We start from the raw sequence: 26,796 nt of genomic DNA on the forward strand, positions 1-26,796 counted from the left end.
ATTCAATAGCTTCTACATATTAAAAAAATTGCAAAATTTGGGTTCATACATAGTTCACATTTATACTGAGTAGCAATAACAAGTAGCCTCTCTCAGAGGGTCTGGCACATAATAAACACTCAATAAATATTAGTTGGATAAATTAATGAATAAGTAGTCTGTAAAATGCCTGTAATGGAAGTTGGAAGCAAATTTCTCCATCTTGATAAGCAAGACAAAGCTTAGTAGCACACTGGAAAATATGGGATGAAAATAGCAAGTTTCATATAACCTGTGGGCTAGACTGCAATGGGACATTTAAAATATATACATATTCTTGTTCTCTGCTAGATAAGGGGAGTGAAATTTGACTTTTTTGACATACTACTAAACGTGTCTCATGACAATTTGAGCCATGGTGTTGTCAGTTTTCTTGGCAAAAAGCCTGAGGCTATATTACTAATTTATCAGCCTTACCATACACATCTGAGCTTAGTTTCTATAATTCTCTTGCTCTCATCCTCTTGGACCCTTATATTTATTCTCCATATTCGGAGTTAACAGTGTTTCTCCTTTTTAATGCACCTGCCTTTAGATGAATAATTTTATTCATCACTGTCCCGGAAGCCTTTGAAAATTCCTTTGTTGATCACTTACACAGCTGTATCCTGATCCTAAGACCACGCTGAAGGCCCTTAATAACATACTCTCTCACAGCTCCTATTGTCCATCTGGGAAGTTCCCCTCATTGCATATACGTTTCTTGCAAATAATTTTTTGAGTTTTTGACATGATCCTGAACCATCAAGCTGGCACTTTATTCTCCCAGAGATGAAGGAGCAGGAGTGATTAGGTTTTCCCTCCCCCACCCCTTCCTATTTGCTCAAATCTGTGAGCTGTTCAGAAAGGACTCATTCTGACACGTGTCGTAGGCATTGTCAATTAGGTTAATAGACAAGCAGGCAGGGCCCTGGCATTGAACTGTGTCATTTGTCGGTGCTGGTGTACTCAGAATGAAAGCAAGAGAGTCAGAATCTCTCTGACTCATGGTGTGTTCTTTTTGAAGAATGCATTGTGATTTTTGACAGAGAAAGGAAGGAATTCAGACAAAACAAGGGAAGGAAGAATTTGTTATTTCTTACCACCAGCCAACTCCCTGGTTCCTGTTGCCAACAATGTAACTTTAATTTATAAGACAAATATAAATCTAATTATATATCATTTAAAATTTAATTTGGAGTAACACCATATCTTTGGAGTCCAATTCTCTATTTTGAGGCAAATATGAGAAAAATAGGAACTATAGGGAGTCCCATAATGCAAATGCTATTTCTTGTGCGTGTCGTTAACACAAATATGGGTGACTTTATTGAATTATATCAATATTTAAATTATGTCTGCTAAATATTAATTATTGTGTTGGAGTAAGGTGTGTGTTATGATTTTAGCAAAATATAGGAAAGAACATAAGACACAGATAAGTATAAATTGGAACCCAAAATTATATGACAATGATGTTGTCAATATACAGCTTAAAACCTAGGATCACACCTCATTGTATCATCTATAAATAAGCTGAAGGCACAAACCATCAAATTAAAAAGACATGAGAAACCCAAAGTTGTGCTGAGGGGATCCTTTCTCGTTTTTTTCATCCGAAAGTAAAAATGTCCCCACTAAAGCCCACCATCCAAAAAATGTCTATATGGAATACACTTTAGTTGTGCTGGCCCTTATCTTCTTAATGTAATAGTTTGCCTGTCACCAAGAAGGCTTTTGGCATGAATACTTTCTAAATTCCAAACAGTTGGCTTCAACAACAACAGTAGCAGCAACAACAACAACAACAGAATGTGTGCACCAGTTATCAGCTGGTCAGCATGACAATTCTTGTGAACACAGCGACCTGAAGCCCAGTGAACTTTTTTGAGAGTAAGCTAATCCTCATTTAGAGCCAATGCTCTCCTGACGTCTTTCTCAGTTGTTAGTGAACATGGGTAAGTACTGGATTTTATTCTTTACATACAGGTGTGAATAAAATTATAGACAATGTGAACACAAAATACATTAAACAAGATAGATACTATATGTTCAAATACTACATTCAGGAAATATAAATGTTAAAGTCATTTTTAGCAATGTTAAATTGAACACACTGTTCACTGCTTTTTCACTGAAGAGCTTATCAGAGTAAAAATTATTAAAACATATAAGTGGAATGGATAAAATTAATACTCCATTAATGGGAAAAGAAAACTCAGTAGAGATAAGGAGAAAAAAAAAACCCAAATAGTTCATTAAATTTTCACAGAGAAAAGTGAGTACAAAAATCATAATCATTTTGCATCTTAATAGTAATGTTCAATGTTCATGTTTCTCCAGAGAGCTTAAATGCTTAGGTGGTTTTTAAAGTTAATAATTCTGTGGTGTTATATTTCTGATTCAAAAAGTCCATCCATTTATTCTATGGTTATATTTATTTGTTCTGAATAGAAGAGAAAATTCTCACTGGATTTTTCTACTAGAGATTTCCATTTCTAAAAGAACTCTGTATTTTCCCATTTGGTAATTTGGCCATTTTCCTGGAGTCCTTGTGTTCTAATATGTTTTTTATGATAAAGGGGCACTTCTCACTGCCTCATCACTTGCTCTAACAGAGCAGCATATGCCACTTCTTTTTTTTTTTTTTTAAGATTTTATTTATTTATTTGACAGAGAGAGACAAAGCGAGAGAAGGAACACAAGCAGGGGGAGTGGGAGAGGGAGAAGCAGGCTTCCCGCTGAGCAGGGAGCCCGATGCGGGGCTCGATCCCAGGACCCTGGGATCGTGACCTGAGCCGAAGGCAGACGCTTAACGACTGAGCCACCCAGGCATCCCATGCCACTTCTATTTGTAAGACAATCATGCACCTTTAGACTGGTGGTATGTCAGGAAAACCCATCAGTTAAACACACTGTTTAGAAAATTGTGAAACTGAAAACAAGCTGTTGTGTCTGTGTGGTTGGGATTCCAAGATTAAGTCAGTGGCAACAGGAATCATAAATATTTGTTACTGAATCAAGGTTTCACCAGAAAAATACTCCAATTAGAAACAACCAGGTTTGTCTTCTGTTGACTCTAAAAGGACTTTGCTCCTGACACTGCTCCATCCTTTACCTTCATACATCTTTAAAGTTTCTTTTTAACTGATTATAACTTAATTATAATCTTATATTTTCTATCAAAGGAAAGTTTCTTGACCTCCCATTCTTAATCTAGCTTCTGCTCCATTTTTCTGTTCACCTTTATGGCAAAATTTATATAAAAAAATTATCCATATTCCCTGCTTCCAATTTTCTTCATCCATAGCCTCTTTAACCCACCAATCATGCTTTAGTTCCTTTAAACCAATAAAACTGGTCTAGCTCACAAAAGATATCCATGTTCTCCAACCTAGTGTTTAATTTTCTGTCATTTCTTTCACTGACATTTTATGCCCTAAGCAGCATTTGATAGAATTGACCAGTCCTTTATTAAAAACTTCTCAGCATTTGTCTTGCATAAACAAGTACTGGTTTTTATCTTTGACTTCACTAAATCCTCCTTCTCTCTCTCTCTTTCTCTCTCTTCCCACCTCTATCTATCTATCTATCTATCATCTATCTATCATCTATCTATCAACTATCATCATCTATTATCTATCATCTATCTATCTCTCCATCTATCATCTATCTATCATCTATCATCATCTATCTATCTATCTATCTATCTATCTATCTATCTATCTATCTATCATCTATCTATCTATATCTTTATTTCTCTCTATCTCTATATATAGGATCGTCCCTTTCTATATCTACTCTGGCTTCCTAGGTGATTCTTTCAACCCTGTGTCTTTTTTTATGCCTCCCTACATAAAGGCACATACTATTCTCACAGCTATCACCAAAACACTAAGATTAGATTTGCCTGACTTTCATTTATTTCAGCATTGGGAGTCATGCACCCTGTTGGTGCATTTTTGCATGTATCAGTGGTTTGTTCTTTAATGTTGTTGTGTAGTATTCCATTGTATGATGATTCTACAATTTTTATCCTCAGTCTATTGCTGATGGAAATTTGGGTTGTTTATAGTTTGGGGATATTATGAAAAAAGATGTTATAAATATCCTTTACCATATTTTTTGTTGGATATAAGCACTTATGTGTTGAAGAATGGAATTAATTCCAGTAATTCCAAGTAACTCCATTCTTGGATATAGGTATATTTAGTTTTTGTAGGTATCACCAGAAAGTTTTCTAAAATGTTTGTATCAAGTTGCACTCATAATCAACGTAAGCAAGTTTTCTTTAATCCAAATTTTCACTAGAATTTGATACCGATTTTTAATTTTAGCCATAGTGGGTGCAAAGTGGTATCTCCTGATTTTAGTTTGAATTTTTTTCTAAAGGCTAATGATATTGAGAATCTTTTCATATGTTTAATGGCCATTTTTGTATCTTCCTTCATGAAGTGTCAAGTCTTTGCTTCTATTTCTTTTGAATGATTTTTATATTGTTAATTTGAAAGTTACCTCTTAGAAATCCTAAAAAGCTTTATGTATTTTAGGTATTTGAAATACCATTTTCCAGTCTGTGGTATGCTTGCCTTAATAGTGTCTTTTGATGAATAGAAATTCTTAATTTAATGAAACCTAATGTACTGATTATTTCTTTTATGATTAGTGGGGTTTTTTTATCCTGTTTAAAAAAACCTTTGTCTATTCCAAGGTCATAAAAATATTATCCTCTGGTTTATTTCAGAAGCTGTCAGATATAGGTCTATGACTTGCCACATTTGTTTCCATTTGAGGTGCGGGTGAGGCAGGGGTCAAGGTTCATTATTTTCCATGTGGATATACAACTGACATGGCACTACTTATAAATATCGTTCTCTCCCCCAATGAATTTCAACTCTTTGTTATAAACCAGGTAATTGTATTTGTGTTGGTGTTTCTGACCTCTCCATGTACTCATTTATACTTGCGTCAGACAATGTTGTTTTGATTACTATAGATGCATGATAAGTCTTGATATCTCATAATGTATATCTTCCATCTTTTATCTTCTTTGATACTGCTTTTACTGCTCTAGGTCTTTTGCCTTTCCATATAGATTTTAGAACTAGCTTGCGAATTCTTACAAAAAACAACAAAAATAAATTACAACCACTGTGACTTTGACATCAACTGCCTTAAATATAACAATTTGAAGAGAACTGAAATCTTTTAACAGTTTTGAGTCTTCTAATTCACAAATACAGTAAAAAAAACTATATTTTCTGGGGTCTTTAATAATGTTTTTTTCCAGGGTAGAGTTCTTGAAAAACTTTGTTATGTTTACTCTTAGGTATTTGATGTTTTTGATGTTATTGTAAGTGATATTGGGTTTTAAATTTCATTTCCACTTGTTAATTGTTACTATACAAAAATACAATTAATTTTAGTATATTGACCTTGTATTCTGAGACCTTGATAAATGCACTTATGAAATATAGAAGTTTTGTTTTGTTTTAAAATCGTTAAAATTTTCTAATAGATTAAAATATTGTTTGTGACTAAAGATAGTCTTACCTCTTCTTTTTCAACATGAATGTGGAATTTTTGTTTTGCCTTACTGCAGTAGCTAGGTTTTTCAGTTTTTCCTGTTGAATAGAAATGATAAGAATAGATTGCTCTGTTCCTGATATTAGGGAGAAAGCATTTGATCTTTCAAATAAATTAAATATGATGTTAGCTGTGGGTTTTTCATAGATGAACTTTTTAGAAAGTTTAATTCTATTCCTATATTTCTAATTTTTTTTTCCAAATCATGAATGGTGTTAATGGCTATATATATTAGGTATTTGCATATAATATAATAAATATAAACTTATATATAAATAAATATATAATACATATAAACAAATAATAAATATATATAATTATCTTAATAATAATCTTTATATATACATATATATGTGTATATATATATATTAAAAGGAATCAGCTTACATGATTATGTAGGCTGAGAAGTCCCATAGTCTTCTGTCTATAAGCTGGAGATTTAGGAAAGCAGGTGGTAGTAGTTTAGAGAATCGAAGGGTTGATGGTGTAGGTCCCAGGTGAGGGCACACTGATGTTTCAGCTCAAGCAGGCAGAAAGAGAGAGAAAATTCAACCTTCCAGCCTTCCCCCACCTTTTTGGTTTATTCAGACCTTCAACAGGTTGGATGATGCTCACCCACATTGGAAAGGACAATCTGCTTTACTCAGTCCAGTTCAAATGCTAATCTTTTTTGGAAATACCCTTATAAACTGACTCAGAAATATTATTTAACCAGATATCTGGACATTCTGTGGCCCAGTTAAGTTGACAAATAAAATTACCCTCATAGTCATTAAATATAATTTTAGACAATGCTGAATTTGATCATTGAAATTTTGTTACAGATATTATGTGCATCTGTATTCATGAGAAATATGTGTCTGTCATTTCCTTTCTTGTAATATCTATCTAGTTTTTGTATTAGGGTAATATTGGCCTCTTCAATTTCCTGGAAGCATTTGTGTAAAAATGGCATTATTTCTTTAAGACTAGTAAAATTCACCAGTGAATCTTAAAGTTGTCTTTGTTGAAAGATTTTTTTAAACTATGAATTCAATTTCTCTAGTAGATATATAGCTATTCAGATAATCTATGTCTTCTTGACTGAGCTTTGGCAGTTTGTGTTTTGTTAAAGAAATTTGTACATTATTTAAGTTGTCAAAATTATTGGATTAAACTGTTTACAATAATGCCTTATTAACTTCTGAAAGTTTGAAGCATCTGTGGTGATGTCCCTCTTTCATTCTGATATTGCTTAATTGTGTCTTCTGTTTTTTTCCTGATTAGTCTGACTTGAGGTTCATTAACTTTACTGGTCTCATCAAAGAACCAGTTTTTGGTTTCATTGATTTTCTCAGTTCTTTTTTCTGTTTCCTAGTTCATTAATTTTCTTGCATGTGGTCTAAGCATTAATTCTGCATGCTTTCAATTTTTTTAACTTATTTAGAATTTTTTAATGGCCCATAATGTGGTCTATTTGGTGACTATTCCAAGTGCACTTCAAAAGACTTTATATTCTGCTGTTGTTGGGGAAGTGTTGTATACATTTTAATTAGATAAATTTGGCTAATAGTGGTTGCTCAGTTCTTTTATATACATTTGATGGATTTCTTGCCAACTTTTCATAACCATTATTGAGAAAGGAATACTGAAATTTTCTACTATAATTGTGGTTTTAAAAAATTCTCCTTTTAGTTTTATCAGTTTTTTGCTTCATGTGTGTTAAAGCTATCATTAGCCTCATGTATATATGGGGTTTCTATGTCTTCTTGATGAATTAATACTTGCTCTTGTGAAATATTATTTTTTTTGTAATAATCTTTTTTTTTTTTTTTGAGAGAGAGATAGGGATAGAGAAGGGGTGAGGAGCAGAGGGAAAGGGAGAGAGAGAATCTTAAGCAGGCTCCATGCCCAGTGTGTAGAGCCTGACATGGGGCTCGATCTCACAACCCTGAGATTATAACTGAGCTAAAACCAAGAGTCAGATGTTTAACTGACTGAGCCACCCAGGCGCCCGCTTGTAATAATTTTTGTGTAAAGTCTGCTCTGTTAGATATTGACATCTAGTCATCTAGTTGTCTTTTCTTCCATTCAGTAAAATTCATCCCACAGAAAAATTCTCCCATCTTACATTTTATAATTTTGCGAGCAATATATACTTGTGTACTTCCACCATAATCAAGATATAGAACAGTTCGGGCGCCTGGGTGGCTCAGATTGTTGAGCGTCTGCCTTCGGCTCGGGTCATGGTCCCAGGGTCCTGGGATTGAGTCCCGCATCGGGCTCCCTGCTCCTTGGGAGCCTGCTTCTCTCTCTCTCTCTGTCTCCCATGAATAAATAAATGAAATCTTTAAAAAAAAAAAAAGATATAGAACAGTTCATCACCCCCCCAAATTTCCTGATGTCCCTTTGTGGTTAACTCTTCCCTTCACTAGCCCCCAGTGACTACTAATCAGTTTTCTGGTCCTAGAATTTGCCTTTTCTATAATGTCCTACAAATGGAGTCATAGACTATGTTGCTTTTTGGTTCTTCGTGATTTTCTTAACATCATGCTATTGCACGGGTCAGTGGTTTGTTATCGCTGAGAAGTATTCAGTTGTATGGCTGTAGCAACATCATTGCACCAATTTTCCAATAATGCTCTTTCCAAGTTCTTGACTATTCAGTCAAAGTTTTAGCCACTGGACAAGAATCAGTATAGATTTGTACCTCTAGCCATCTCTTCTTTGAGGCAAATGAACAAAAGCTGCACTGCTTGAAATTCTGCCCACTGGCAGGATTTCTCTTCACAGTTGCCCTTAAAGATTACTCCTGAGTAAGGCTATTGTGATGCAGTTGTTTACTTTGACATATCATGCAGAACTATCTATAAATTAAAGCTGGGGAACCTGGCTGGCTCAGTTGGTTAAGTGTCCGACTCTTGATTTCAGCTCAGGTCATGATTTCAGGCTCATGGGATCAAGTCCCACATTGGGTTCCATGCTGGGCATGGAGCCTGCTTGGGATTCTCTTTCTCCTTCTTCTTCTGCCCCAGAGTTTAGAACTGTGCTTTGTACACAGCAAATCCTCAATAAATATTTGTGTAATGAGTTAATGAGATAAAACACAACCAATTACAAGGTCATTCCTTCATTCAACAAATAGATATTGAGCATCAGCTATGTGTCAGGCACTATTCTAACTGTTAGAGATGAAGCAAGAAATAAAATAGGCAAACATAACTGGCTATAAAGCTTATATTTCTGCAAGTGTGGGATAGATATCAAGGAAATGATAGCTTAGATAGTGATAAGAATTATGATGGAAAATAAAGCAGGAAAGAGGGATAGGGAGAATCATGATGTTAATGGTGGAACCTCAGTGAGACGATGACATTAGAACAGAGAAAGAATTGGTGGTGAGGGGGTTAGCCAATACTCCAGATATTTGGAGTGAAGATCATTCCAGGTAGAAGGAAGAGCAAGTACAAGTGCCCTAAAGCAGGAGAATGTTTTCATGGGCCATTGTGAGGATGTTGGTGTTTACTCTGAAAGAAATGGGAAGCTTTTGGAGGGTTTGGTTTGGGGTGATGTGGTCACACAAATGCAGTAGAACCTCACAGGGAGGAAGAACAGCAGCTGGACCATCTTTGTGGAGGAGATCAGTTTCCAGCAGGGATCCTGGTTTATTTATTCATACCACAAATGCTTACCAAGCCACTGCTAGTTTATCAGCCACTAGGTATGAGGACTCAGGATAGAGAAGTAAGGGACAGTTCATACCGATGGGAAGGAATCAGTAGAGTAGATGGTTAAAGTTACTAGGAGAGAGCATGCGGTTAACTGATGGCAGAAGTTTGGGAGGAAGGTGGAGTAGGTGATATCCTGTGCTTAATTGGAGGCACATTCTCTCACTGCAGACCCAGAGGTTTTAGGGTGAGATGTTGGGGCAGTGCCTGTTTGATGGCATTATTTTCTCTGGGAAGCAGGAGACCAGGTCTCTGCTGAGAGTGCAGGAGGAAGTTGAATGCTCTGATAATTTATTCATGTGCTCAGTGATTGGAAAGTGTCTGAACATGAATCTTTGTTGTGGCCAGTTCTGTTGGTGCCGTCTGTCTAAAACTGAAGGGAATTAAAAACCAAGATCTGTGGTCTTTATAATAATGTCTGTGATAAAAACTAGGGGCTGAATAACAAAGCATTATTGGACAGATGGAGAGATAGATAAATAAGTAGACTTAGATTTCCCAACAAGCCCTGGCTGCTGTGGCATTTGATATGGGGTACGTCTTTAATACACCTAAGAATTCTGTATGACAGTGTTTTATTTTATTATCCCACTTTCTATGTGACAACTCTGAGGACCAGAAGAGTAAGTAAACTTCTACACTTCACCACAGCAGAGCTAGAATTTGAAACCAGGTTTGTTTGACTCCCGAGCCCATTTAATTGTCATTTAATTATATGCCCAGAAAACATGATCCAGAGTAGCAAATCCTAAATAGGAGAGAAGCATAAACTATTATAAGGAAGGAGCCCAGAGGAAAGCGATAAACAACACTCAGGAGTAGGAATACAAGCTCGGTGGGAAAAGCAGTGGGGAGCTTACCAGGGAAGGTAAATTCCTGCAGGAAAGGAAAAGCAGTGAAGGGGTAGCTCATAATAATTTTCAAACACGTGGACCTTTCTCCTTATGGAGAGAATCAAAATGTCATTCCATAAACATCCATAATCAGAATAGAGCAACATGCCATCACTCAACGGTATGTACTAGCTACCACGGGAGTTAACTAGCCCAGTTCCTTTTGACTATCTGGTTAGGGAGACCTCCCATATGGTAGTGTAATGCTATGGAAGAACCCATTAGAGAGTGCTATAGGAATGCAGAAGAGAAACACCCAAACTAGACAAGGGTGGGGGTGGATATTGGGAGATCCCGGGAAGGTGAGGGAACAGGGCACATGTGGAGAACTGCTGGCGCTATGAAATAAGGCTGAAGAGTAAGATTCAAGCAGAGTGGCGAATGTGCCAGAGGTAGGCAGGGACCAAGTTCACAGGACATTTTTACATCTTGTTGTAAGACTGTGAGCACCTTAGGAGCCAGAACCGAATCCTGTTCACCTTTGCCCAGCATAATGTTTGAAACCTGGTTGACTCTATAAACATGCTGATAAAGAAATTATGTTTTATTCTGAAGGCAAAAGAGATATTGCAGGATAAGGTACAGAGGAGTGGCATGATTAGATTTGTGTTTTAAAAGGCTTGAGGGATTCCAGGTGGCTGAGGTAGAGGCAGGATGATGTCCAATGCATTTGGCATGTGGTAGGGTTGAGGACCTCAGGCTCAGGAACAGGTCAGTGCTGGGAGCAGTGAGAGGTCAAATTCGGGAAAGTCCTGCTGATGGGGATCTTGCAATGCCAAAATGAGCAGTTTGGACTAAAATCAGGTAGGGAAATTAAGAGCCATTATAGGGCAATAGATTGAAAACAGTGTCTTAAAAAGCTTGATTAGACAATGAATTGTAGGGCAAAGCCTATAGGTTGAGTGTTCAGTTTGGGGGCCTCATGGAGGTAATTATGTACTGGAAGGCAGAAGTTCAAATAAGGGTCTTGAGGGCAGGAATAAGGAGGGTGAGATAAATTTTGAAAAGAAATTAACACTTGGTGGTTATATTTATATTTTCGTTTATTCATAATTATTCAGCTTATTCATTAGTATGTCGTATCGTTCTACAAAGAACTTAAGTGACCTATAAACAAGAGAAAATAAGTTAAAATAAGGTTTTGATCCTGAGGAACAGTTACCATTGTGCTGTACAGAAATTTACATGTGAATAACAAGGAGAGATAAATTTAATTTGTGCATAATGATAATAATGTAAAAAACAATGGAAAATATTTATTACAGAAGTACAACATGCCAGTCATTCTTCTATTCTTAATTTATATAATTTCTATCTCAGCCCTAGTCCCGTTTTGCAGCTGAGGAAACTGAGTCTTGGAGGTTATATAAGTTGCCTAAGGTCACAGGGCTATAAATGATAAGACTTGGATTCAAACTAAGCTGGATGAGTCTGAAGTCACACTTTGAATCAGTGTGTGATACTTTTCTCCCCCTTTCCTATGATTCTTAGTTGATAGCTAGGCATCCAAGAGATGAGATGCCCCTAGAAGAGGTATATGGAACTAGAACTTGGCTGAAGGGCTCAGACAAGATTGTTTTCCTTCAGGAGTCAGCAGTATGGTAGTGGTACTTGATGTTAAAAGTGTGGACTGTACTTTCAAGTAAATGGGAGAAACACATCAATGGAGACTGGATCTGAAAATATTTAAAACATTGACATTTTAGAGGGTGCAGGAAGTTTCTTCATTTTAGGGTAGATGTTGATTTTTTTTTCTTTTTTTTTTTTTAAAGATTTTATTTATTTATTTGAGAGAGAGAGAATGAGAGACAGAGAGCACGAGAGGGAAGAGGGCAGAGGGAGAAGCAGACCCCCCGCCGAGCAGGGAGCCCGATGCGGGACTCGATTCCGGGACTCCAGGATCATGACCTGAGCCGAAGGCAGTTGCTTAACCAACTGAGCCACCCAGGCGCCCTGATTTTTTTTTTTCTTTCTGGGAGAGGTCACTTTTTTTTTGACACTGAATATGTTTTTATTGAGCCTTTTAGTTTACAACATGAGGTAAAAGGAAAGTCATTTCTCTTTAACCAATATTTTACACAGCTGTAGTAAAATATTTCAAACTTTGTGGAATTATAATGGATTAATATATTAAAAGTTGGGGATTGGGTAAACAATATCAGAGTTCTTGAATTTTCCAGTTGACTCTTCCAATAGTAACCAGCTCTAATTAGTTACATAAGTTTCTTCAAGGTCATGTTTTATTGTTGCTTATGTCTTTATATCCAAAGCATTGCTATTTCAGTCAATAACCACTAACTCCACTTCAAAAATGAGTTTTGCATTTGGTGGAATTTTGGCATCAGGCAGTCCTTTCTTTCCATAAGCCCATTCTGGTTCAATCTCTAGTCGAGCCTTTTCTCCTTTACTCATAGTTAAGAGTGCTTCATCCCATCCTCTGATAACTTTGCCTATTCCAACCTTAAAACTTAAAGGCTTGGCATTTTTCTTCTTCTTTGAACTCGTTTGACTATTAGTATCAAAAACAGTCCCATCCTGTAGTGTTCCTATATACCAGCAGTGAACAACATCTCCCTTTTTGGGAAAGTTGGTTTTATCTCCTTTTTTAAGAACAGATTTTATATATTTTGGTGGACCCTCATCCAGAGTCTCTTCAGACTTGGTTTCTTTGGGTTTATCTTCATTAAGCTTCACATTTTTCACCTGCTCAGACACTTTACTTATACTTTCAGTACCCTTGAAACGCTTCCTTTCAAAAAGATTGTTGTAGGCTGTAACCAAATGGTCCTTGTTAGCTGTCTTGGCCACATTTTTAATGTTTCCTAATAACTTATGTTCTGCAAGAAACGAATCTGAACTGTGGTCCTGTAGAAACTTGATGATGTCCTTCTTGGGTAGCTGCTCACTGCGCAGCTGCTCCACAGTCCAGGCCTGCTGTGGTACGGCCGCCGCCCTCTTCCCCGCGGCCTCTGCTTTACTGAGGCTGCCCGCCTCGGTTCAGCATCGCCCCGCCTGGGAGAGGTCACTTTGGAGTGTTGTTTTAGTCAAATGGCTATAAGTTAAGTACATAGTGTTTTGGAATGCTTCCTACAGACCTGATTTACTGAGTCCTCTCTGCTTGGTGACGTATATTGGGTTGTTTAGCAGGGATAGTCTTCTTAAAAATGGACTTAAATTTCCATATCTCTGAAAATTGCAGTTTGGGAAGAGGTGCACATGTATTGGTGTGTGTGTGTGTGTGTGTGTGTTCTGAACAGGAGTCCACAGGAAATCAAGCTTACAGACAAACTAGAAAGGCTGGAAAGGTGAAGGGTATATCTTCTCCTTACTTGGGTAGCAAGAGGCTGGAAAAGCAGTGCTGGATTCTTCTGGATGATTTGCTTGTGCTCCCAGTATCCTGTAATTTTGAATAAGCTATATTGAACTTTGGGATGGACTGCTGGCCTTTGTGATTGCATTCTCAGGACAATGGGAATATCTAAACAGATGACTTTGTTTCTCGGTCTCAACTCTAACCTTGCAAAAGCCATTTAACTTTTTCTCTGAACCTACACTGATATAAATAATCGTATTTACCTCATAGGGTCCAACATATGTAAAGTTATTAACTCTGTGTCCTGGCACAGAATAGGCACTCCGCAAGTGCTAGACTTTGACTACTACTACTGATAATAATAATTATACCTGATATAGAGGGAGTACTTATAATAAGCAGTCAATATACTAAATACTTCTTGTGCATTCTCATTCAATCTCCATAAAACCCTATGATATAGATAATATTATACCCTCATTTTAGTTATGAAGAACCTGAGGCATAGGGAGTTTTAGTGACTTCCCCATAGTCACAATTAATAGGTGGTAGATCTGAGATTCAAACCCATGCTATCTGATACTGCAGCCTAATCAATTCTGTTATCCTATACTGATCATCTTCCAATAGGAAAGAGGCCTTGGCGTGGGATAGGAAATCAATTTTTTTTCCCATCTGGGTTCTAAGAGATTTGGTTCCAGATTCTAAGCTGGAGCTTTCCCATTGTTAGATGCTGAGCTATGTGAAAGCCTCCCAAGTGCTAGGTTTGGAACAGTGGGCCCTAAGACTAGTATTGTCTTAGAGCCAATTTCATCGTTATTCTTTGTGTCATCTGAACTTCTGGAGGAGTGGGTTAAACATCTCAGCGTGCCTTAGCTTTACTTGGGAGAATGATACAAGTATGAGCCAAGTAACATCAGCCTGAAGTAGCCAGTTACGAGATAGTGAGGAAGGGTCTGCAGGACTCTGTGACCATAATTGTTTAGACCATCAAAGTAAGAGCCATTATGGACTTGTGGAACATATTCAACAGTGATGTAGCAAAAATTCCTAGAAATTATGTGAGAAGGGGAAAGTAACAGGATTGGATTTCCTGCCATTAGTGGGACAGGGTCTGAAGCATTATTTGGGATTATTTTTTAGACCTTTACAATGGTGTGCTACAATATTACAACTCTAAAGGCAACATTTACATTGGACTTGTTTTTCAGAGGCAACCAATATTTAGACTGTAATGTCACCAGTGTCCTCTAGGATTGTGTAATGCAGCCACTATGTTTAAAGAAAAATATTACTCTCTGAAAATTAGAGAGGCTAGAGACCCTTGAATTGCATAAAAATCAATGTCACCATTATTTAGTACCTACTAGGGACTAGGCATTTTACATTTATTTTATTGCTAATCCTTATCACAGTGCTGCTAGTTAGCCATTATCATCCCTATTTTACTGAAACAGAAATTGAGACTTAAAGAGGTTAAGTGACCTTCTCAGGGTCACATAGTTAATAAGTGGTGAAGATGAAATTTAAAACCAGGTCATCTCATTCCAGACTCTGGCCTTTTTTGATCATACTAACCTGCCAGGACTGAGTGCTAAGCAAAGGAAGAACTGATACAGAAAATCAGAGTCTGATAGGAAGTAGGAGAGGCAGACCAGTTGAGGGCGATGGAAGCTGTGGGAATTTCAGCATGGAAGTGGTATGAGATGCAGCAGAAAGTCCAATAGCACAAAATAAAGGCAGAACAACAGACTAGGATGGCACGAGTGTGTCACCTTTAGTATTATGGAAGCCACATTTACCTATTAGAAATGATGGAACATTCAGAAAATAGTGGCAACATCTAAAAAACCTTCTGTTTAGGAGATTAGAAATTAAATAAATAATCTGACAAAAAACACACAAAAAAACAAAAAAACACCCAGAATGGTAAGTATATAAATCAGAATAAGCCATTTTAAGGCACAGTAACAAACAATCTTCAGACTTGAATGGATTAACACAAGTTTTTACTCACTACATGTGCCTTGGCTGATGTTCTTTTCCATGTCTCCTTACTTTGGGTTCCAAGTCAATGGAACATCCACTATCTCAAGTATTGACATGTATCAGCAGATAGAAAGGGAACTCTGGACAACCTCGCATTGACAATTATGTATTTTGGCTTAGAAGTGACATAGTCCCTTTTACTCACAACTCTGCCCAGATCTAGTCATATAGCTCCACTTAATCACAAAACTCCCATTAGAAGACACAAACCACACAGAGACAGGCAGATGGTACTAAGACTCCCCATAGCATGGGACCTGAAAGGGGTGATCATGTCCAGGATTTTCTTTTCCCATGGCAAGTTTTATATATATATATATATATTTTTATACTTGAAGGAAAAAGAGAAAGAAAGAGCCAGTTGGTTGAAAACGGGAAAGACTGTAAATATAAAAAAGCATGTAGAAGTGACAGAGCAAAGCTTTAGAGAGGTGGAAAGGAACATGATAAAGAGAACAGAAAAAGGAACAGCTTGAGAATGGACAGGTCCTCTGAGAGTCTGATGATTTTGAGAGTGAGACATATAGACAGAAATGCTAGAGTAAAGAGAGAGGGAAAGCCTGAAACATTTACTGTGAGAAATAGACTAGAATGGCCCAGTTATGCCTCATAAATCCAGTCAGGACCATACTGAACAAATGAAGCTGAAAGCTGAACCCAAAAGGACAAAGGAAATTATAATTCTAGATGGCATCTGAAATAGTGTTTTACTGCTTTTTTTTTTGCTTAGGAAAAAAGTGGCATTTTGAAGTTATGTGGTTTCCTTCATGTATGGAGAACAATAACAACAATCCTACAGCTTATGATACTGCTGCTCTCCATGTGTATAAATGTTGAAGAGAAAAAGAACAATTCATGAATAAGAGAATTTTCCTCAAGGGCCACACTCATGTTCACTAGACCATCTCTTAGTATGAAACTGGACAAGCAAGCAATCCATATCTTGGTTTATCTAGATAGAACGAGAATTTTGATTCATATTTCTAGGGAAATGAATTCTATTCCAAATCTGAGGAGAACATTCCCATAGACTAATCAATGCCTGGGAACACATATTGTTTTTCCAGTGTTAGAGCACAAATATCATTTGCTATATATATATATTTTTTTTCAAGACTCTTATTTCCAAGTAGCAGAAAATCCAGTTCAATCTGACTTAAGCAAACAAGATATGTATTATGCCTTATACTTAAAAAAAAAAAAATCCTGGGGATAGAATTAGGCTCCAGCAGCATCTAGGGCTTCCTTTTTTTTCTCTTCTCCCTCCCTCTCTGCCTCCCTCTCTGTCTGTCTTTGTCTCTCTCTTCCTCTTTCTTACTCCATCTCTGCGATCTTCTTTCTACTGTACTAGCTTTCTTCCTAAATAAGCTCCCTTACATGGTAACCAGATGTCCACCAGCATCTCATGTTTACATTCTACAAGCTTTAAGTCTAAAGGAAAAGAAAGACATTTTTTCCTAAATAGTTCCAACAAAAATTCCACAGTTGTGTTCTGCTGGCTCTGATTGGTTGGCTTGGGACATGTGATCATCCTGAATGACTCCTCTGATGGAGCCCCTTAAGCAGATCTAGATCACATATCCCCCCTTCAATTAGGGACTGGTAGAAGGCAGGGATATCATCCCCAAGAAAAACAGAGCATCAGTTGCAGCTGAGGAGGCAACAGATGCTATTTAGGCAAAAACAATGTTTACTTACATTGAAAAAATTTTAACTATAATTTCAGTACTTTCATACATTCTCTAGTTTTGGACTCACAGAGATAATGTCTCTAGTTAAAGAGAATAACATTGTCCATAGCCTTACAGACTCATCTACATTTCTTTATGTGGCACTCTGAGTAAGAACTGTATTGAAAACAAGCAGAAAGTGGAAAAAAAAAAAAAGATAACCTAACGAGCTAAAGTCAGAATATTTTCAATGATGGCTAACTAGAATTATTCTATAATTACTCCACCACAGCCCTGAAAGTGAGTCACCAAGAAATGAATATTTATAAGCTTTCTGACCTCAAAAAATTCAAAATCTTAAAGGAGGTCACCTAAGGAGACTGTGGAAAACTTCCATGCAACTTATTGGCAGATGATTTTAGTTCTTATTTCAAAAAGCTTGGTATGAAATGCATGCCATCTGGTTACTGGGAAAATTCTAGTGTGTATTAATTGCTTGTGTGAGAGACATTCCTTCCATTTAGTTGTAAATGATTGCACCTGCAAAGGGAAAAAAAAAAAAAAAAGAACATGTCTTATCACTTGCTCCTGGGGCTGGAAGATTTGATGACACAATACTGCTATTTCATCCACTTTTAAAATCTGTGTCTGATCAGTACAGCTGTTCTCCCACAACTATTTTGAATATGCTGCGTTGTGTACCAGAACACAGGATTGCTGGGGAAAATTTCAAATAGCACTAAATGTGAAGACTGCAGTGGTTCCTTTCCATTTCTTGAAGGCATTTCTAACTATTTCAAGATAAAAATGCAGGTATTTCTGATTTTGATTTTAACCCTATCAAAGAGTATATTTCAGGAAAACAGGTTTTAGGCAATTGTATACTTTCCAGGATTGACTCACCTGAGATAGTTGGCAAATCTCTGCCTAAAATGAAGCAGATTTCTGCCTAAAAGCACAAATGGAAATCTCCATGGAAGGATCCTTCATCCCTTTCTCTGTGAGACCGTAGAAATAATCTATGCATCTAGCCTTAAACTGGGAGACTTATAGACCTTAAAAGTTGAAAACCGTGTTACAAAAAACCTTGTAATAGTATAGTTTATTTTGTGGATCCAACCTTTATTTCATCTGTGGTGCACTATTGCATTACCCTCAGTATTGCAAAGCCAGTAGAGACAAAGGAGTTTTCCTTGTTGGTACAGAGGAAAGATGATGGAATTTAGAGTTTAGGTAGAGTTTATGCATATCCTAGCTCTGTCACTTATTAGCAGCGTGATCTTTGGGAAATTACTTGCATTCTGTGGACTTTAGTTCCTAAAAAGAGGATTAAATACAATTTTCCTAGGGCAGACGAGAAGTTTTCATGAAATATTATACGTGAAAGTGCTTGGTACATACTTAGAACTAAATACATATTAATCTAATGTCCCTTCCTCAACTCAAGCATTATAGAAGTGCTCTATTATTGCCAGTCTTCCCAAGTTAATCTCATTCTACCTGCCAAATTTACAGCATGCACAAATTATTTTCTGCTAAATAAATATTATTTACAGATTCAGACTTGCAAGCTCCTCATGAAAGTATGTAAGAAGGGGGATTTCTTCTTCATTTGTGAACATCAGGCATTGAGAAAGAATAAATAGATGTAAGTATTGGCAGAATCCTAACCAGTGGATCTGATTTTATTCCTCCAACGTGTGTAAAACCTTTCCAGGGGGTGTATTTAGTATGTCACTTTGCTGAATGATAGCTTTGATTTCCACTACCAGAGGTGATCTCTTTTTACCAAATAGAGCAATTCAGCTCTTGATATACCCACATCACAGAAAATATGGGAGTTGAAATCCCAGGAATAGTGAACTGTTTAATCAAGTGGTGACAAACATACTTATTCAATACCACCAAGACAAGGAGAATACCATATTCTGACTTCAGAGAATAGGAATGCAACTATCAATTATGGCAGCTGAGTAGTAATTTGGACCACAGCACTGCAATGGGAAACTCAGCTTGCAGTATACCTGGTGAAGCCTTTAAATCAAGAAATGTGATGTGGAAGTCAAAACCGAGTGGTAAAAATCTTTAAAGATCTGTAGCAACTTATTAACAGACACAACATGGTATGTAAAGTACAACAAAATAGAGACTAGGGATAATGGTTCTTGACTATTACCCGTCTTTGAAGAGTGTTGTAAGAGTGAATTATCATAAAATTGTCATATATTGAATTGAATGCATGCTTGTTTTCTGGTTTTCAATGCCTTTTTTTTTTTCAGAAAAAAATTAAACAGGTACATTATTAGAAAAAAGAAAAGTAGAACCTTATTGTCATATGGGAGGTGTTAAAGATGAAAATGTTAACATCTTATTCACTTCTATCCCAGATTTTCAAGGATATCAATTTGCTTCTTAAACATTTAATTTTGCTGTGCCAGATTCTAAATGGTGTGAATTTGTGGTTTCAAGCATTTAGCTTCCCTTAACACCACTTTAACAGCTGATATTTGTCATTAATAATATATATCTTTTAAATCAATGTTTTACCATCATATTAAAAATTGTGTTTTTAAAGAACTTATGCTCCCTTGGCTAGAATTAGTTAATTCACACGAATGATGTTTTGATTAAGAGAATTTCTTTTTCATTGGACTCATGGAGTTTTTAGAAAATTTGTTTAATAGTTCAATATTGAAGTTACATTTTATTAATTGGAGCTGGGATTTGGTCTCCTTGACCTTAACCAACCTGTGCAATAAACCAACAATTATTTAAGTAATATTTCCAGTAGCTACAACATTCAACATGCAGGAAATCAAATCCCAGCTTATATTTCAGAGATGATGGAACATATCTGTTTTGATCAGGGAGTTACCATGTGCATAAAGATGTCCTCTCTCTGGGATCATACCACTTTGCTATTTTAAGATCTTTAATATTTTATGCATTATGCATTTGTCAGACAGGAAGATGCTTTCCCCTATTAAAAAGACATTTTTTATTGAGGAAGTTGTAGTCAGAAATAAGAGCTTATGTTCCAGCTAGTAAGAGTTAACCAAAACTATAAATATATAAGGCCTAATTATACAAGTATAATAACTTAAACATTATTATAAACCATGAATTAGTTTTTTATCTTGATTTTTATCTTTATATTGTATTTTGTCTTAAAAGCCAATGATTTTAAAATTAAATATATTTAAAATAATTCTTTAAAGTAAAAAATATGTATCTATATTAAACATTTAAAGTTGCCTTTAATTCTTTAGCTCTGTGTTTGCACAATTCTCTAATCCTGTGCTGCATAGAAGTATAGTTCCAATTTCTCACTTGACCACAAGGTGAGGATTCAGGTCAGGGAATTGGGTAGAAAGATTAGTTATGACAAAGAGAAAGGGGATGGAAAAAGAAGAGCTGAACTTTGTCTCTTGCACCATTTCCCTGCTTACATCCTTAGGACTCATGTCTTGCATCACTTCCTCCTTAGATTAAAATCCTTGGAGCAGAATAGGGTTTGTAATCTAGCCTATTGAATTAGCCCTATCTCATTCTCTGAAGGCAGAATGATAACAACACCCTTAGAAAATAACACACTCACACATACTCAGAGGTGGACAAGGCTGGGTGACTGTTTTAGTTATTGGACTGGCTTGGATAGGAAAGTATGGATGATCAGAAGCCAAATATGGGAGCAGGAGGGAGAGAGAGATTTTCCAGGTAATTACACAAGAAGTACATTCTGGACGCTGACAGATACATCTACCTGGAGTACTTGTTCTGTCTTCTGCCTTCTATTTCTTGCCCTACTCCCTGCATATCCCCCATCTATCTCATTATCCGTCTTTATTGTTGAAACATCACTCTAGGTCAGGGAAGTCAGAGTAGCTGGCTCCTGTTGGTTGAAAGATGAGAAGTAGATCTAACCATCTGCCATAATGACTCTATGGGGAAATGCTTCATGGGTTCAACTAATGACCTACAAATAACTTAAGAACAATACTCTTTCTGTTTGGGGGACCAGATGTATAGTAACACCTTTTTATCTGGGATGAATCCAAGCATTTCCCTTTCATTAAGCTACCCCCTACCCCTAGGAACATGGTCTGAGTTGTGCTCCCACATGGCCTTATTTGCAACCATCTTAGTCATTGTACATTGACTGAAGTATTACCTTGTATTGGCTTTAGTGCTAGTGACACCGTGATACAAGGACCTTAAATACTGAAGACCTAAAGGCACAGATCTCTAATACCAAGACGGAATATTCCTCCATGGCTCAAACATTTCTTCTTACATTTATACTGACTGATGGGTTATCACTTACAGGCAAGAAAAAAACTTTTAAGCGTGGCATCAAAGATCTTTTATGATCTCCTTTTTTCCTTTTCAGTTTTATCTCTCATCCCTCCCCCACCCCTATACTGAAAACTTTGCAAATCACTGAGTATGTCCCTCCTTCTTCTTCCGACTCTTTTGTACATAGTTTCTTTTGCTTCTAGACTCTTTTACCATACTTCATTGCCTGGTTAGCTTATTTATACTTAGATTTGCTTCAAACCAACTTAGGTTTATTTCCTGTTACAAGTCCTTTACTGATTCTCACAAGAATGTGATTAAGCACTGCTGTTAAGTGCACATTAAGCTTCTCATGGTGAGGCACTTCACACTCTGTTTTCTTTCTTCTCTCTTTGATTATGCATTCCTTTAGGGCCTATGCTGTTTTATCTCTGGTATTAAGATTTTCACTAAATACTTGTTTCTGTGATCAAAACTGGCTATGTCTGGGTGCCAACTGTTAGAAAAGTGCTAATATTTTGCTATTTAAAAAATTTTTTGGGGGGGGCACCTGGGTGGCTCAGACGGTTAAGCGTCTGCCTTCGGCTCAGGTCATGATCCCAGGGTCCTGGGATCGAGTCCCACATCGGGCTCCCTGCTCCTTGGGAGCCTACTTCTCCCTCTGCCTCTCTCTCTCTGTCTCTCATGAATAAATAAATAAAATCTTAAAAAAATTTTTTTTTAAATTTTATTATGTTATGTTAATCACCATACATTACATCATTAGTTTTTGATGTAGTGTTCCATGATTCATTTTTTGTGTATAACACCCAGTGCTCCATTCAGTACGTGCCCTCTTTAATACCCATCACCAGGCTATGTTTTTAGTGGGAACAAATTGGAAAGAATAGAGGATAGAGGTCACTGATGAGAAAGAAGTTTTGAAAGATGAGAATGAATTTGACTGGAAATAAAAGCTTGGAGAATTGTTATAGATAATTACTAGAAACATTTGAATGTTAGGCTGAGAAGTTATGCTGAATGAGAAGTCTAGAACCATTGAAGAATTTTAAGGAGAATTACATGATTATAGTAGTAATAATGATGAATAAGATAAAAAGAGCAGAAGTGATTATTCTTGGAGTTCCTTTTGCCTTTCATGTACTTTCTTTTCTTTTTAGTTTCTCATTCTATACTTTTTCAACTGCTGAGTTAAGGACATAAAATTAAAAAATCATATTAGTCACTTTGACACTTAATAACTAAAATTATGGAAACTTAGGGTCAAAAAATTCTTGGTCATCTACTTGAATCACCTTATTCAGTATTTGAGTTTTTTTCCCTACAAGGTTTTTATTGCATACTTTCAATTCATATGTCCTAAGCTAGCTCATTCAACTTTTGGAAAAAACTCTCAAAGAGTTTATTTTTATATTTCATTAAGATATGCATCTCTTTTGGATCAACCAGTGGTCTTAGATCTCCTCTTTAAGACTACATATAACAAATCAACACCTGCGTTTTTATGATAAGTCTTCAAGTATTTGAACATACCTACCTTGTTTTCACTGAGGTTCCTCTACTCCAGAATAAACATTTGATTCCATTCATAGTAAACTACCTGATGTCATATTAAATTCTAGGTACAAGGGTAAATCTACGTGTCCTTAAGGAAGATACTTCTATAACATAAATGCTATCCATAACTATTTGTGTGGATTATTTGCATGCCTGCTTACGGACTTCTGTTTTGTCTTCTTGTAAGTCAGTCATTGATTTTCCTAGGGATTCTGATTCTTATGTTTCCATGCTTCAGTTTGATATATCTTTTTAAGTAAACACAGTATCTGACCTAACCAATCTCTACTTCACCATTGACAAGGTTTTGGCTTCTTATCAAAGTCCATATCACCCCCTTCTCCATGATCCAAAATAACAGTTGCTATTTTCATCTTTGCTCTTAGCCTTTCATCACTCAAATTTTATAATGACCTTGTCTAGTGATGAAATAGGATATAAAAAACAGCATGTCTTCCCTATTTTGTACTTGTACAGTTGTGGTTTTTGGCCACTGGTGAAAGTTTTTATGTTTATTGCTATCAGATTACATCATATTATGTTTAACTCATCATCGGTCTACCCTGATGACAACATATTTATCTAGTATATAATATATACCATTCCATTTATAATATATTTTGGAGGTTTAAAAGAGAATCAAAGTACATTTTTTATCAGCTTACCAATCTTAGACATAAATTCCTTCTATCTAAATTTGTTCATTCTTTTTGGCATGAAAAATAATTTTATTTGACAGAGAAGTTAGAAGCAAAAGATTAAGAAACTCAGTTTTTCTTTGTATCATCTCTTGTCAGGGACTGACAGCAGCTATGTCTTTTTTTTTTTTTTTATCACCATGCCTTTATTTTCTTCAGAGAAGTTTATCATTAACTATAGTTGTTTTTCTTGTTTGTTTACTTGTCGATTGCCATTATTCCTCACTAAAACGTAATTCATAGTAGTTAAAATTTTCAGCAAGACAAGGAAATGATTTTTCGAATGTTCTGATTTTTTTTTTCCAAAAAGAGTCACCCAGCTAGTTTTGAATCTTTGCAACATTGTATTTTTTTGTCAAGTTTATGCATTTCATCCAGAAAATACCCTTTCTTCTCTGGAATCTGGCTTTGTAGTTTATAAAACATGCCTGAAGTGTATTAGTCCTATTCATCTCTCTTTTTTTTTCCTCATAAATGTCAGGCAAAATGCATCTACCCTTAGGTTCATGGTTTTCAACTGCAAGCTCATAATTTCTTTAATTGGGCAACTATACTGTTTCACCTAGCATTCATTATGCCTGTTTGAGTTAAGTTACACTGCTATCATTTCATGTGAATCAGGAGTCTAATCACATCAAGTTACAGTGAATCCTCTGAAGTTTATTATTGTGCTGAACTAAAGCTCAACTTATTTTAATTAACTTGCTCATTAATATTACCAATTAATTATTCATAACATATATGTGAGTCTATAGACAGCATTCTTCTGTAAGCTAACACTTCCTGAATTGAGTCTTATTTTTTGCATTAAAAAAAGTTGTTTTCAGATTCCAGTGTGGGCCTCTTTATCTGAGCATTTTTCTTCTCAATTTTCCCCTCCAGTAAAAATGCAGATAGAGGTAAATGAAAAATAATGCTGATAAAATATAAAGTATTATCTCATCATAGCATTTTCTGTGCCTCATTAACTTAATTAATGTTCACTCCATCCCAGTCATTACATGGAAAGCCAAGAGGGTCTCTGTTATGTTCACTCATTTTTGTCATTTTTTTCTGCCCCCTTGCTAGTGTCCGCCACTAAGGAGGACACTCGAGTGCCATTCTTCATCACTGCTACTGCTGTTGATGGTTTCTGTGAGACTCATGATGACATTGCCAAGGCTGCTGTTTCCTGGGACAGGTGGTTGAGGCACTGTGACAGCTGCATTTACTGGCGTTCTGTTGAGGTGCATAATGCCCTTGAAATCAATCCAAGTGGTTGTTTGTATGAGTAGTAATCCAGTTTGCAAATCCCTGTCTTTTAATTGATGTAATTAGACAGTTTACATTTGATGTAATTATTGATCTGTTAAGGTTTACATCTGACATTTTCTTTTTTTGTTTGCTCCTTCTGTTTTTCACTTCTCTGTTTTCTTTTTCCTGCCTTCCTATGTGTGACTTGAATTTTTTAGACTTCCATTTTGATTTATCTATTGTGTTTTTTATTGTATCTGTGTGTGTGTATATGTGTATATATGTATTTAGTGATTTTTCTGGACATTTACACTATATATAAGTAATTTATCAGTCTATCTACTGGTGTTGACATTTTAACAGTTCAAGTGAAGTACAGTAACTTTATCTCCCTTTATTTTTTCTTGATTGTAATAAAATTGCCTTAAATATTTCCTCTATACACATTAAGAACTGCTTTAAGCAGTGTTATAATATTTGCTGCAAACATCAAACATAATTTAGAAAACTTAAGAAGAAAAAGGAAAGCATATTACATTTACCCATATTTCTGCTCTTTCTGTTGCCCTGCTATTTCAAACTTAAAAAAAAAAATCATCTTTCCCTTTCAAGAACTTCTTTTAGCCATTTTTTTTTTCAGATAGCACTGATGGCAACAAATTCTCTTTGTTATTCTTTATCTAAGAATGTCTTGATTTCTCTTTTATTCCTAAAGGATATTTTCACTGGATATTGGTTTCTGGTTGACAGTATTCTTCTCTTAGCACTTGGAAAATGTGCCATTTTCTTCTGCCCTCTATGATTTCTGATGAGAAATCTGTTGTTATTCAAATTATTTTCCCCTTATAGCTAAAGTGTAGCTTTTCTTGCTGCTTTCAATATTTTTTCTTTCTTAGTTTTCATAAGTATGATTATTGTATGTCTTGGCACAGAATTTGGGGGTCTTATCTTGTTTAGGTTCCACTATGCTTCTTGAATCATCTGTAATTTATATCTTTTGCCAAATTTGATAAATGCAGCCATTATTTCTTTAAGTACTCTTTCAGTCCCACTTTCTTTTTCCTCTCCTTCTGGGACTCTATTTTAATGACACAGGTGTTCAGTCCTTTGCTACAGTTTCACATATCCCTGAGATTCTGTTCAGTTGGGCAATGATTGCCTTTTCTCATTCAAGTTGAGAGTTTCCTGGTTCTTGGAATGAAAATAATTTTCTGTTATGTTCTGGACATTTGGGGTATTATGCTATGAAGATCTGGGTCTTATTTAAATCCTCTGTTTTACCAAGTTTTATCTGATACCACCCTGGCAGAAGAAAGGTGGCACTACCTCACTACTGCTGCATGGGAATCGTTTACCACCTAGCCTTCATTGACACTTCAAGGAGGAGGGGTGCCTTGTTACTAGTCAGCAGGGATGGGAGTTGAGGTTCCCACTGGCCTCTGGTGGTGCCACCCTGTCTGAAAGGAGGAGAGGTGCTTCCTTACTACTTCCCATGTGGCCTCTACTGATACAGATAGGCAGTCCTCATTAATGCTGGGAGGTTGCAAAAGTCCTTAATTCCTATTCATTCTTCTCTGACACTAACTCAGCAAGGAGGGAAATGAGTATCTCATTACTCCCAGGTCAGAGTATAAGTCCAAAATCCCCCCATGGTCTCCACTGACACCACAAAGGGGTGGAGGTGTTACTTTGGGGTGGGAATAAAATTCCCAGCTCCTTCCTACCCAGCCTTCTCTGACATGACCATGGTTGGGGAATTGGGACACTTTATTAAAG

General features: G+C 36.3%; 1 protein-coding gene across 1 annotated transcript; it reads right to left on the reverse strand.

Moving 5' to 3' along the window:
- Positions 1-12,484: 12,484 nt before the first annotated feature.
- Positions 12,485-25,019, reverse strand: LOC110574176 (peptidyl-prolyl cis-trans isomerase FKBP3-like). The gene is made up of 2 exons (XM_044916085.1): positions 24,886-25,019; positions 12,485-13,187 (listed from the first exon to the last, which is right to left on the reverse strand). Exons 1-2 carry the CDS (start codon positions 25,017-25,019, stop codon positions 12,485-12,487), a joined length of 837 nt encoding a protein of 278 aa, XP_044772020.1.
- Positions 25,020-26,796: the final 1,777 nt, after the last annotated feature.

This window comes from Neomonachus schauinslandi, chromosome 6 (assembly GCF_002201575.2).
Source record: "Neomonachus schauinslandi chromosome 6, ASM220157v2, whole genome shotgun sequence".
NCBI classification, from domain to species: Eukaryota; Metazoa; Chordata; class Mammalia; order Carnivora; family Phocidae; genus Neomonachus; species Neomonachus schauinslandi.

Bases quoted from the DNA above. Each gene is read 5' to 3' on its own strand.
- LOC110574176 (XM_044916085.1), bottom strand. From the start codon at position 25,019: ATGCACCTCAACAGAACGCCAGTAAATGCAGCTGTCACAGTGCCTCAA. The intron at 13,188-24,885 runs GCACTCGAGTGT...CGAGGCGGGCAG, and splicing joins AGTAGCAGTGATGAAGAATG to CCTCAGTAAAGCAGAGGCCG.